This window comes from Lagopus leucura, unplaced genomic scaffold (genome assembly GCF_019238085.1).
Source record: "Lagopus leucura isolate 7727_CA_CO unplaced genomic scaffold, USGS_WTPT01 Super-Scaffold_810, whole genome shotgun sequence".
In the NCBI taxonomy this organism is placed as follows: Eukaryota; Metazoa; Chordata; class Aves; order Galliformes; family Phasianidae; genus Lagopus; species Lagopus leucura.
Window position 1 is genome coordinate 8,656,253 of NW_024962261.1, and position 10,969 is coordinate 8,667,221.

Sequence of the window (10,969 nt, forward strand, 5' to 3'; positions counted from 1 at the left end):
CAGAGATCAGATTGGTCAAGCAGGCCTTTCATGAGCCCATGCTGGCTGAAATGTGCATCAATGACAGACAAGGACAACGTTCTACCCTTACAGTGCTTATGAGAGTGGCATATTCCAGTATACTGGGAACTGCATATTATTAGGACACTTTAGAAAGCAGTCACCCTGAACAGTACACCACCTTCCTGATCCTGCCAATAATGTGACAACATGCATGTTCAGAGCAGCACTGTATTTCAGCAAGGTCTGTAAGTGTACTTAAAGCAAAAACTCCTATAGCTCTAGTCAGCCATACTAATGAAATCTCCCCTTCTCAGTCTCCACACATACTCCAAAAGAAAAGGCTCATTTACACACCAAAGGGATCTAGGAATTAGACTTTTTGCAGTATTTTGAAGGCGTAACAATTGGTTAGAAGTGTTCCCAGTCTGAAATATATATACACACATATATATGTATCTTACTTTTCTCTATACAAAGCAGCATTTGCAGGTACTCAGCTGGCTTAAAAAAATCGTATTTTGTGGGGACCACCTATGCAAACATTAAATGCCTTGATACAGTTTTGTATTAAGTGTAGAACAACCTCAGCTTCACTTTCAGCCTATGCAAGTATAAGATAACCATTGTAAAAAAAAAAGAAAGACAGAGAGAGGGGGAGAGAGAGAGAGAGAGAGAGAGAGAGAAGTACAGATTTTAAGTGTATTTAACCATGCATCCTTTCCTTCTGCAAAGCAATTCCTATTTCAAAAAATAAATGTGCATCCTAATTCTGAGATGTTTCCAATTTCAGTACATTAAAAAACATATCAAACTTAAATGAAAACAAATTAAAAAATGTGATCTCCTATGCATGACAGCTTATTTGCTGATTTAGGATTCTGGAAGAGTCTCCCAAACAGAATTCGAGAGCATTGAGTTTTTAAACTAAACTTCTTAGCCTAGCCAAGTGGAGATGGACGCTCATGACTTTTATGCAGGAACTTCTACAACTTCAAAATAGTCATTGGGCAGAATCACATAGCCTTTTCCTGCCAGGATGTCTTTTTCTTTCTGAAACTGAACAATCTCTCTCAGTTTTTCAATTTGTCTCTCCTGACGTCGGCATCGCTGTTGCGCCGTCTTGAGCTTCTTTCGCAGTTTTTCAACTTGTTCCTCTAGCTGCTGAATTCTTTTTCGCTGATGAACTGTATCCTCTACGGTATAATTGTGATCACAAAAAACAGCAAGATTGCTAGGCGTCTGGAGAGGAGGCATCAATAATCCGATACTTGGATCTACAAATCTGGCATCTATCTGAGATAAATGAAAAGAAGGAGCTGATGGAGACGGCGGTAGCATGGGAGCTGCAGGTGGTGGCGGTGGCGGCGGTGGCGGTGGAGGCGGCGGCGGTGGCGGTGGTGGAAGCGGATCATCTGGCTGCTCTGAAAATTCCTCAGGCTACAACAAACAAAAAAGTACATTTGTAACCATAACATTTTTTAGCAAAACAACTCCATTAGTACAGGCAACTACGGTGTAAACAACTAGGACTAAAATTTAAAGAAACAATTAAAAAAACCCACCACACATTTCAAAGCCTAAGCTTTCAAAACTGGCTCATTTTGTCTGTTTTCTGAATTGAGGTATTTTAAGAAACTTCATTTCCACTCTCTTTTGAAACTCAAATCCTTGATATCTAGAACAAATCTGAAACTGAAGAGCCCCGAAGTCATTCTCACTTTTGAGGATATGTGAAATAGATATCCAGGATTAGCTGAGGATCCTGGATGCAGTTCTGTGAAAAAGAGTTCAGCTGACCTGGTAGCTCATCCAGGCTATCCCATTCCCTCTTTCTTTCTACTGCATCCGACCACGTGCACTTTGAACTTGTCAGCTAATTTAACCAGGAACGCAGCAGAACTGGAGAATCTTCTGTTAGGGCAGATTAAGAACCATTGCGCCAAGGGAGGCGAACAAGTTGGCAGAGCAGAGAAGGTAGGCACAGGAAGACCTGCCTCCTCACAGCTAGGGCTGACCACCACATTATTTTGAGATTGTAGCAGAAGGGTTTGGTGATGTGATGAGCCAAAATAAACAGCTCTCCCAGCTCTGCTATTAACCCACTTTCTGAAACACAGGATTTTGCTAAGATGACAGAAAGCTATTCACTCTTCCACCATCACCGCAAGAAAGTTCTGTTCTGCATTAAAGTCAAAGCCATGCAATGAGAGACGGCATACGGAAGGAATAAGAAAACAGGACTGGGTGGCTGGCAGATGGGATAGAGCAGAACACCAAATGAACTCAGGCCCAGTCATACTACAGACTTCAACATACTGCTCTAAATAGGTTCAGACACTTGCATGGTTCAGGACAATGCATACCTCTCATCACTTGGGAGGAGGCCAAAGAGAAATCTGATTCTTTCTGCCCCAAAGGAACATACTTAATTCAGAAATGCACACATAGTGCATATGAGTGGTAAACACATAAATAAATAAATAAAAGCCTAAGAAAGTCCCAGTGAGACACTGAAACCCATTTTTAACTCCCCGTCCCCAGCATTATTACTACAAATAAAAGCATGAAGACATTCACAACATCAATTTTAACAGCCACCAACTGTCCCCTCATCAGACTGGAAGATCACATCATTAAATTCCTTGCGTTAATGTAAAGACAAACCAACACTCAACTTGGGAGGTCCAGATATCATCCTTGTACAGACTACATTAGGTAAAGGAACTGAGAATGCAATTCTGCATTTGGTATTGAGGAGAAGTTTCATCAGTGCTCAGGTATTACTGATCACCTTAAAGTACAAAACCAGCCAACTGCCTGTGTTAGTTTTCAGTTATAAGAAGTGGATGATCTAGATGTACCCACCCAAATCACATGTCAGTATTCTAAAAAGTTCAACCTATAGCTTTCAAAATTTTCAGCTAAGTTGACAAACCAAAGACATAATGTGCAGAGAGTGCACAAGCAAAAACTGCATTGTTGCCAGACAGCTGGATTCAGACAGAGGCATCTATTCACGAGTTATGCAGCACACACTGAGTTACTGCTGTCACAATGTGTCACAGAGAACTCATTATTCATATTGCTTACATGTCACAAATGAATTCTTATTCCTTCTTACATCCAATAAATGGTTCTCCTAAGACATAACTAAAAAAAAAAAAAAAAGATTTAGAAGGTATTTCAAGAATCATAATGCAAAAAATGATGTATTTCAAAATCAGTAGGAATTCAATTTTAAAAAAATATCCTCCTCCTTCACTACTATTCAGCGTCTTGAAGATACACTGAAAGTTGCTGTGACATAAATAGGAACAGCACCAACTGCTTCTCCATAAGGAGTCATTCTTTTGTGTGTTCACATAGCCAGGCACTGCAATGAATGAGAGAATGTGGCTTAACACTACCCCAGCCGCACGGATGTCACATTAGCAGATTTCCCTACACACACATTCAGCTTTGACACTGCAAGAAGTTTTGCAAACTATTTTAAGTGACACAGGAAGTGTGTTGCTCAGACTGTGGGAAAGCATTATCAGACAAGACATAATACAGAAAAGTGGACCTGAAAATTGTCCGTGTTTCACTTGATACCTTGCGTTATGGTCTCTTGTCTGTTATTTCCACTTTTATTTTCTAGATGTTCCTTTTATATTTCTGCATCAAATCCAATATTGTACACTGTGTGGGAAAATAAAGATGACAGCCTGAACAGGTGACAAGCCTGTGAGAAAGGGCTGGTGTTAGCTTGGAAACACAAGTAAGCTGCCTTAATATGTTCAACACAGAGGCACTAGTTTTAGATACTGTATCAGATTTTTAGATGCTGTATACAATCAGTGGTGGCCAAAGTACACTCCAGAAGATTAAGAAAACTGGCTAGTAAATGGTACTCTGAATTATAATACAATTCTACAATTGGTGTTATTTTGTAGGAGGCTGGACTTTCCAGTTTATTTCACAGAGATATCTGTATAGTCCTACCTGTAGCCACAGCTTAGTAGCTCAGCATCTGGCTAACGAGGACAAGCCACCTGATGTGAAGCTATAACATAATACTGACAATTTAATACTAGCCTCTGCAGCTCTATCTGCAACAGAGAACGCATGAAGCTCTGTCTTCTTATTTACAGGAGAAAGAATGGGCCATCAGTCCTCAAGAGGTGCAAGGACTTGGATTATCTGTCAAATTTTGGGGGCGGTCTGGTCATGTATGACCAAAGCCCTACCTAACGTAGTTAATGACAAGATGTCAGCCTGCAGTAGTTACGTCAGGAAAGAAGAACCAGTATCAGAACTGCTGTGATGGCAGATGGCCTTACAGACAGATCAGCAACCGCACTCTGGCACCTCGGGCTGTGAGCAGCGTGCGTTTACCTTTTCACTGGGCTCAGTGTAACAGAATATAGTGGGCACAGCGTTTTCCTTCAGCAGCTTGTTGTTGCACTCCCGCTTGAAGCAGTCGGGTGTGAAGTGCTCCGAGCAGATGCTGCTGTACTTGGTGGGCTTGAAGTTTTTCCTTTTCACCGCCGCCTCCCATTTCTTGCATAGATCGGGCCTGGTCAAAGGAAACCTGACGACAAGAGCCACTCTCAGCGTTTCTCAGAAGCGCTTGCTCCGCCAGCCTGGGGCGCAGCGGCGTACACCCACGCGCCACGCCCGGCCCGCCCCGAGGCGCCCCTCACACCGACGGCGGAGCCAGCCCCGCGCGTCCCCGCCGCCGAGCGCCCCCTTGCGTCCCCGCCGCCGAGCGCCCCCTTGCGTCAGGAGGCCGCGCACTCGCTGCCCTGGCCCCGCCCTGGCGCCGCGCCGCGCCCCGCCCCGCCCCACCGCCCGTGCTCACTTGTGGAAGGAGATGGGCTTCTCTTTGTCGTATCGGTTCCGGCAGCGGTAGGCGGAACACGACTGCACCATCCCGCCAGCCCCGCGGTCGCCGCCGCTCGGCGGCGCGAGGAGGGACTCCCGGGTGCCGTTCGCTCACCGTCGGGCTACCATCCTCCCCCCTCCCCCCCCGCTAACGACCCTCCGAGAGGGACAGCAACGGGACGCGGCCTCTCCCAACTCCAAGATGGCGGCACCAGCTTCAGCGCAACTCTCGCGGTGCTACGGCGCGCCGCCCGTGCCCATTGGTGGGTCCTTTCGCGGGGGGCGGAGCTTCATGAGGCGGACCTTCCAATCAGAGCGGTGCTTGAACTTGTTCTCGCCCCTCGCTCCGGAACCACCTCAGGGGCGGCTGCGGTGTGGAGGCAGAGCGCCCCCAGGGCGGGAGGGGTGCGGATAGTCGGGATGGGTGACCCGTCCTCCAGTGTTGCATGTGCGCTAACAATAAATCAGCGCGTCGGGTTACAAAAAGTTAATGTAAGTTGCGCTCCGTCGCACCGCTGCCCTGTATTACTCCATTGACCAACGCCGCTCCGCAGCAGCTGGCCGTTCCCGGCGCGGAATTTCGAGGCCGATCCCCACGGCCCCCGGAGCGCCACAGAGCCCGGGCTCCCGCCGCCTCTTCCCTGTCCCGACCTCGCTGTCCCCGCGGGGGGCAGGAAGCGGGCGCCGATGACAGGCCCGCGGCCGGCCAGTGGTGCGGACAGCGCCCCGTGGCGCACCCTGCGTGGGGGCAAAGTCCGGGCAGGAGCCGCGGGAGGCGGCTCCAGGATCGGGTCCGGGACCCCCCTCAGAGATGGACGGAGAGAAGGGTGATGAGACAGCTTACGGCCGAGGACCGAATTGCCGAACGCGGCCCCTCGCGGAGCCTCGCACAGCCCCTCCGAGCCGGGGGCCGGCGGCGGGGAGCTCGGGGGAGGCGGCGGCGGCGGCGGCGGCGGGGCGGGCAGACGGCGGGCCCGGGGCGGGGCGTAGGGCCGGTGGCGCCGGGAGGCGGCTCAGTCGCCGCTGAGAGCCGAGGGCTGCGGGCCCCCGCCGAGCAGAGCCGAGTCGCGCCGCGCCCCGTAGCCGCCGCCGCCACAGGGCGGGCACCGGGGAGCGCCGCGCCGCGCCCCGGCCGGCCGGCAGCATGAGCGGCGGGCGGAGCGGGAGAGCCGCCGTGAAGATGGAGGCGCCGTTCTACCCCGAGGAAGGGCTGGAGCTGCTGCCCGACTTCGTGCCGCTGCCGGGTTTCGCCGCCGCCGCAGGGCCCGGCGCCGAGGCGGCGGCTGGTCCGAAGCTGCTGCTGGGTGCCGGCAAGAAGCGCGACCTGCCGCCCGCTGCCCCCTCGCCGCTGCCCGGGCCCTTCGCCTTGCGCCCACCCGGCAGCGCCCGTGGGAGCGCGGCCGCCCTGCGTCTGCTGCCACCCTCCGCCGCCCCGCCGCCGCCCCCGGGCTCGGCGCAGGGCTCGGCGCCGGGAGCCGGCGCCGGGTCGGCGGCGAATCGCGGCGGACCGGAGGCCGCGCTGGGCTCGGCGGCAGAGCTGCCTTTGCTGAAGCTGCCGCCGGCCGCCGACCTGGAGCAGCTGCTCATCCAGGGTGGCGCGGGGCTGGGGCCCGGCAGCCCGGGACCGGCGGCGGCCGGGGGGGCCGGCGGGCCGGCGGCGGCGGGAACGTTCCTCTACCGACAGCCGGTGACGCAGGAGCAGGAGGGCTTTGCTGACGGCTTTGTCAAGGCCCTGGCCGACCTGCACAAGCAGAACCAGCTGCTGACCGCGCCGCCGCTCTCCCCGCCGGGGCCCTGCTGCCCGGCCCGCCCCGGTGCCGCCGCCGCCGAGCCGCCTGCCGTCTACACCAACCTGAGCGGCTTCACCCCCGCGGGGCCGCTCAGCCCCTCGGGCAGCGCCTATCCTGCTGCCTCCGCGCCGCCGCCGCCGCCCCCCCCCCCCTCCGCCGCCGCCGCCGCCGCCGGGGTTGCCGTTCGGGCCGGCGGGGATAGGCGCGGGGCGGCTGCCGGCGCCGCGAGCCCTGGAGGAGCCGCAGACTGTGCCCGACGTGCCGCCCGCCGCCAGCGGGGAGGGAGGAGGCAGCGCCCCGACGCCGCCGTCGCTGTCGCCGCTGGACGCGGAGAGCCAGGAGCGCCTGAAGGCGGAGCGCAAACGGCTTCGGAACCGCATCGCGGCCTCCAAGTGCCGCCGGAGGAAGCTGGAGCGCATCGCCCGGCTGGAGGAGAAGGTGAAGGCGCTGAAGGGGCAGAACGCCGAGCTGGCCGCCACCGCCAACCTGCTGCGCGCACAGGTCACTCAGCTGCAAGGCCGCGTCCGCAGCCACCTCTCCTCCGGCTGCCACATCAACGCCGCCGCTCCCTCCGGGCCGCCGCCCCGCGAGCCGCCCCCGGAGGCCGCCGCCGCCACCGCGCCCGAGGCAGGCGCCTGCTGAGGAGTGGCCGGGGGAGCGGGAGAGAGGGAGCGGGGCCGCCGCGCCCGTTGATTTCCGCGGCCACTGTGCGAGCCGGGGCTGTGCGCCGGGCGGAGTGCGCGAGGCCTGTGGAGGTGTCGGAGGTTAAGGTAACTCCTGTTTACAGAAAGACTGAACTTTACTTTCACGTGGGGATAAAAAATAATAATATATATATATCTCTATATATATATGTTTCCTAATGCGCCATACCGGAGTGTATAGCAATCGATAAGCTTCTCAGAGTTTGAAGAAAAAGGAAAAGAGGAAAAAAAAAAAAAAAAAAAAAAGGCCAGAATTGTGCCCTCTGGAAAAGATGTGTGTGTATATAGGTATATTTAAAGCATAATATGGCTCTGTATATTTTCTTGGCATTGATAAAGATTTTTTTTAACTACTGTCTTTCTCTAGAGCTTTAATTTGCCATTGAGAGCTCAGTCATCCAGGTGGGTGCTCACGCACTGAGACTGAACCTGAAGGAGAGCGGTGTTAAGTCCGGAGCAGGACAGGACGTGTTGCTGGTTCAGCTGTAGGAAAGGACATTTCTCAGCTGTTAGCTCTGTATTTCTTGTGCCAGTGCGAATCTGGGGCATTGATAGTTATTTATTGAAACTTGAACACTTTTGGATGTTGCCTAGACCTTATTTTTATAGATAACGTGTTAGTAGTGATAGCAGTTCCTTGGCAAGAAGAGCTTTACTCCTTTTCTTTCACTGTGTACATTCCAGTAGTGTTTGCTCTTTACATAGTATAGCAACAATTAAGTGCTATACAGAAAAGGGCTCAGATTTGGGGCGGATTCGCTATAAAATGGCAATTCTGTTGTATGCTGTTTGAATAAATTGCAGAACTACTACGGAGACATAGATTTATTTTTCAGTAAAGATCTGTATACATTTCCTCTTGGTCTACTTTGCTCTGAAGAACCTTTTTGCAATATTCCGGAGATGGAAAGAGTCAGTGCTGGAATGTGGAACACGCTTCTGGTTGGGAAGAACTGAGGCAGTTTATTTATTTGTCAAGATTTCACTAGCTGAAGGGAACAGCACAGGGACTTTTTCCTCTGATTGCTTCGACATAATCCTCAACAAGTTTTGGAAAGCTGTAGATCCCCTGCTCGGTGCTTCTGCTTGCCTTGCTTCTGTGCACTTGTGTGCTTTGAGCATCCCCGCGCAGCCCTGGAGCCGTCTGTCGGAGTGTGGAGGCCACCATTAAGAGCAGAGCTCCTGAGCAGGTCCTTCTGTGGAGCAGAGCCCACACCTCTCCAGTATCACTTCGCTGGGGCCCGGATGTGGAGCTCGACAAGGGCATCCTGTGGTGGGGAACACGGGCATCCCATGGTGCAGCCGTCTTTCTGGTCTGCTCAGCCTCACCAGCAGCTGCTGAACACCTGTGTTGTCTCTCCTGGAGCCTGCGCTTTGAAATTCAAGAAGAGGGCCTGGGATGGACTTGCGTTTCTTTCGCTCTTAGTGCTCTTAGTGCTGTCTCTTCCCAAAGTTCAGCACGTTTGGTGTGTGGTCACAGCATAGGCGTAAGGTGATATGCCAATGCATCAGAATTGGGGTGTTGCAAGCCAGGATGCTCTAAGGGTATTTCTTTTCCCAGTGCATATGCAAATTAGGTAGAAGCCATATCAATAATTTTGTAACTGTTAAATCACATCATCAGAGCCCATTCTGGGGTTTTAAGTGCTTGAGTGTAATGGTATCTTTTGCTGGTTTTAGGGTAGCTTTGGGAATACCAATGAATAGATTCTCTAACAAAACAATTCTCATCTTTACATGGGTTTGAAGACTTCCTTACAGGTGTTCTGAGCTGGGTAGCTACAGTCTGTAGCAGCACCTGCTGCATGATAGCAAGGCAAAAGGCAGTTTTCACTATGTAGCAGGTATCACCCATCTGTGAAGTTGCTGCAAGACTGAGAAGTTGATAGAAGCTGTTTTTTCCCCACCCTTCTGTGCTTTCCCCAGTGAGAGAGGTCATGCTCTGGGGAAATCCACTGACGTGAGGTGCTCGCCTTCACTGCACGTGTACCAAGTGTACTTCTTGTTAAAGAGCCTTGGAAAAATATGCAGAAGTTATGTGTGTGGGCAGCTCTGTTTCAGTTCTTAGATCAGCAGATGAGCGCGGGGCTGGGTGGGCAGGGCAGATGAAGGCTGTGCAGTGCTCAGTGCCTGTTCCTCTCCCTTTGGTAGTGCTCCAGCCAGAACATATTGGCAATGCTCAGGAAGTGGGTGCATCCTCAGACACAGGCAATCCCTGTTATCCCTACTGATTGTAACTAGCCAGTCCTTAAGCCAGCAAACACTGTGTGTTATCCCTTTACCCTCCTGGCTTTCAGCACAATGTGTTGCCTCTCAGAGAACTCATACATGCACTCCCTGAGCAGCCTGCCCCATGCTCTGGCTCCCATGTGAGGTTGGGTTTTGTTGGTGTTGCAAGAGGGTGCTGCTCCGCAACAGTATGAGAATGGATGACCTAAGCACTTCGTGGTCTGCAACACATGGCAAGGCTTAGGTGTGCTGCTGGGTTTGCTTCAGGTGCTGGTTTCTTCCATTGCTGTCTTCTAAAGTGGATCACTACTCTGTTTTCCCTATGGTGTCCCTATATCTTCAGTTATGGGTTCTGCAGTTTATTCTTAGAGTTAGTAAGTCAATTAATTGCTGTTTTTTCCCTCTCTGTATCAGTTAGCTTTTGTTTTGATCTTTTGCATGAATGTTGGTCACTGTGTGATGCTCAAAGAGTGATACCAGGTCCACTTACACAGCTTTGATCTGTGTGGTTCGGTTTCAGTAACTGCGAATATGTAGGGTGCTTAAGTGTCACTGTAAAAAAACAATTCATTTCAAGTTCTCTGGAGCCTCAGTGCTTTTTTCTCCATCCTTCAAAGCTGTGCCATGTTTTGTCATACTTAAGCGTGCTGTTGCTGGTCTCTACAAAGATTCCCATAGTGCTCTCAAGCCCTTCTGCCTTGGTTTCACGTTCCAGATACAAACCCATGACAAATGGACAATGCTTGTTTCCTTGCCCCAGGTGTAGTCTCTGCTCTGGAGGTGGTACAGTCCCTTCCTTTATCTGTTTTGATTACAAGAAATGGTTGTGCTCCTCAGCGCCTCAGGCAGTGACATCTGGGTGTCTCTGGCTGTCCAGGCAGTCCATGTGGGTGGGAAGTGTTCTTACAGCTTCCAGCATGTCTCAGGGCAGCCCATTTGGCCTGCCTGAGGAACAGATTCCCAGACACAAATGCTCTTTGCACTCTGAGGACTGTAGGTCTGTAGTAGTGGTGCATCTCCATTAGTGAAAGGGCTGATTCTGCTGGTTGATTTCTTGTGAACAGCAGTAAGTAGTCTTGCAAGAGATCAGTACCTCAAGGGATTTGGACTCCTGGCTGCATATTGTAAATCACTGTTGAATATTGTGCACTCTTGAAAAAAAAGAGTGTCCATCTAAGCCTTTTCCATCACCTTGGTTTGTGTTTATGTCATTACTGGCTCAGGAATCATGAGCAGCTCATGAGTTTTCTTTTGGTTATCTTGCTAAATGTGTCCATCTCACTTCTGAGAAAGCAGCGGTCTCCCTAGGTTAAGCCCCTGGGCAGTCTGCAGGATGCAGCTGTTAAAAGTAGAAATGTTATTTGGCATCTAATTTCT

At 51.5% G+C, this 10,969-nt stretch overlaps 2 protein-coding genes across 2 annotated transcripts; one reads left to right on the top strand and one right to left on the bottom strand.

Moving 5' to 3' along the window:
* Positions 1-694: 694 nt before the first annotated feature.
* Positions 695-5,290, bottom strand: THAP1 (THAP domain containing 1). The gene is made up of 3 exons (XM_042866342.1): positions 4,847-5,290; positions 4,381-4,576; positions 695-1,440 (listed from the first exon to the last, which is right to left on the bottom strand). The coding sequence occupies exons 1-3, from the start codon at positions 4,915-4,917 to the stop codon at positions 973-975; spliced, it is 735 nt and encodes a 244-aa protein (XP_042722276.1). The 5' UTR covers positions 4,918-5,290; the 3' UTR covers positions 695-972.
* A 723-nt stretch (positions 5,291-6,013) lies between these two features.
* On the top strand, positions 6,014-7,301 carry LOC122177054 (transcription factor jun-D-like). Its single transcript, XM_042866116.1, has 2 exons — positions 6,014-6,659; positions 6,802-7,301. Exons 1-2 carry the CDS (start codon positions 6,014-6,016, stop codon positions 7,299-7,301), a joined length of 1,146 nt encoding a protein of 381 aa, XP_042722050.1.
* The last annotated feature ends 3,668 nt before the right edge of the window (positions 7,302-10,969 follow it).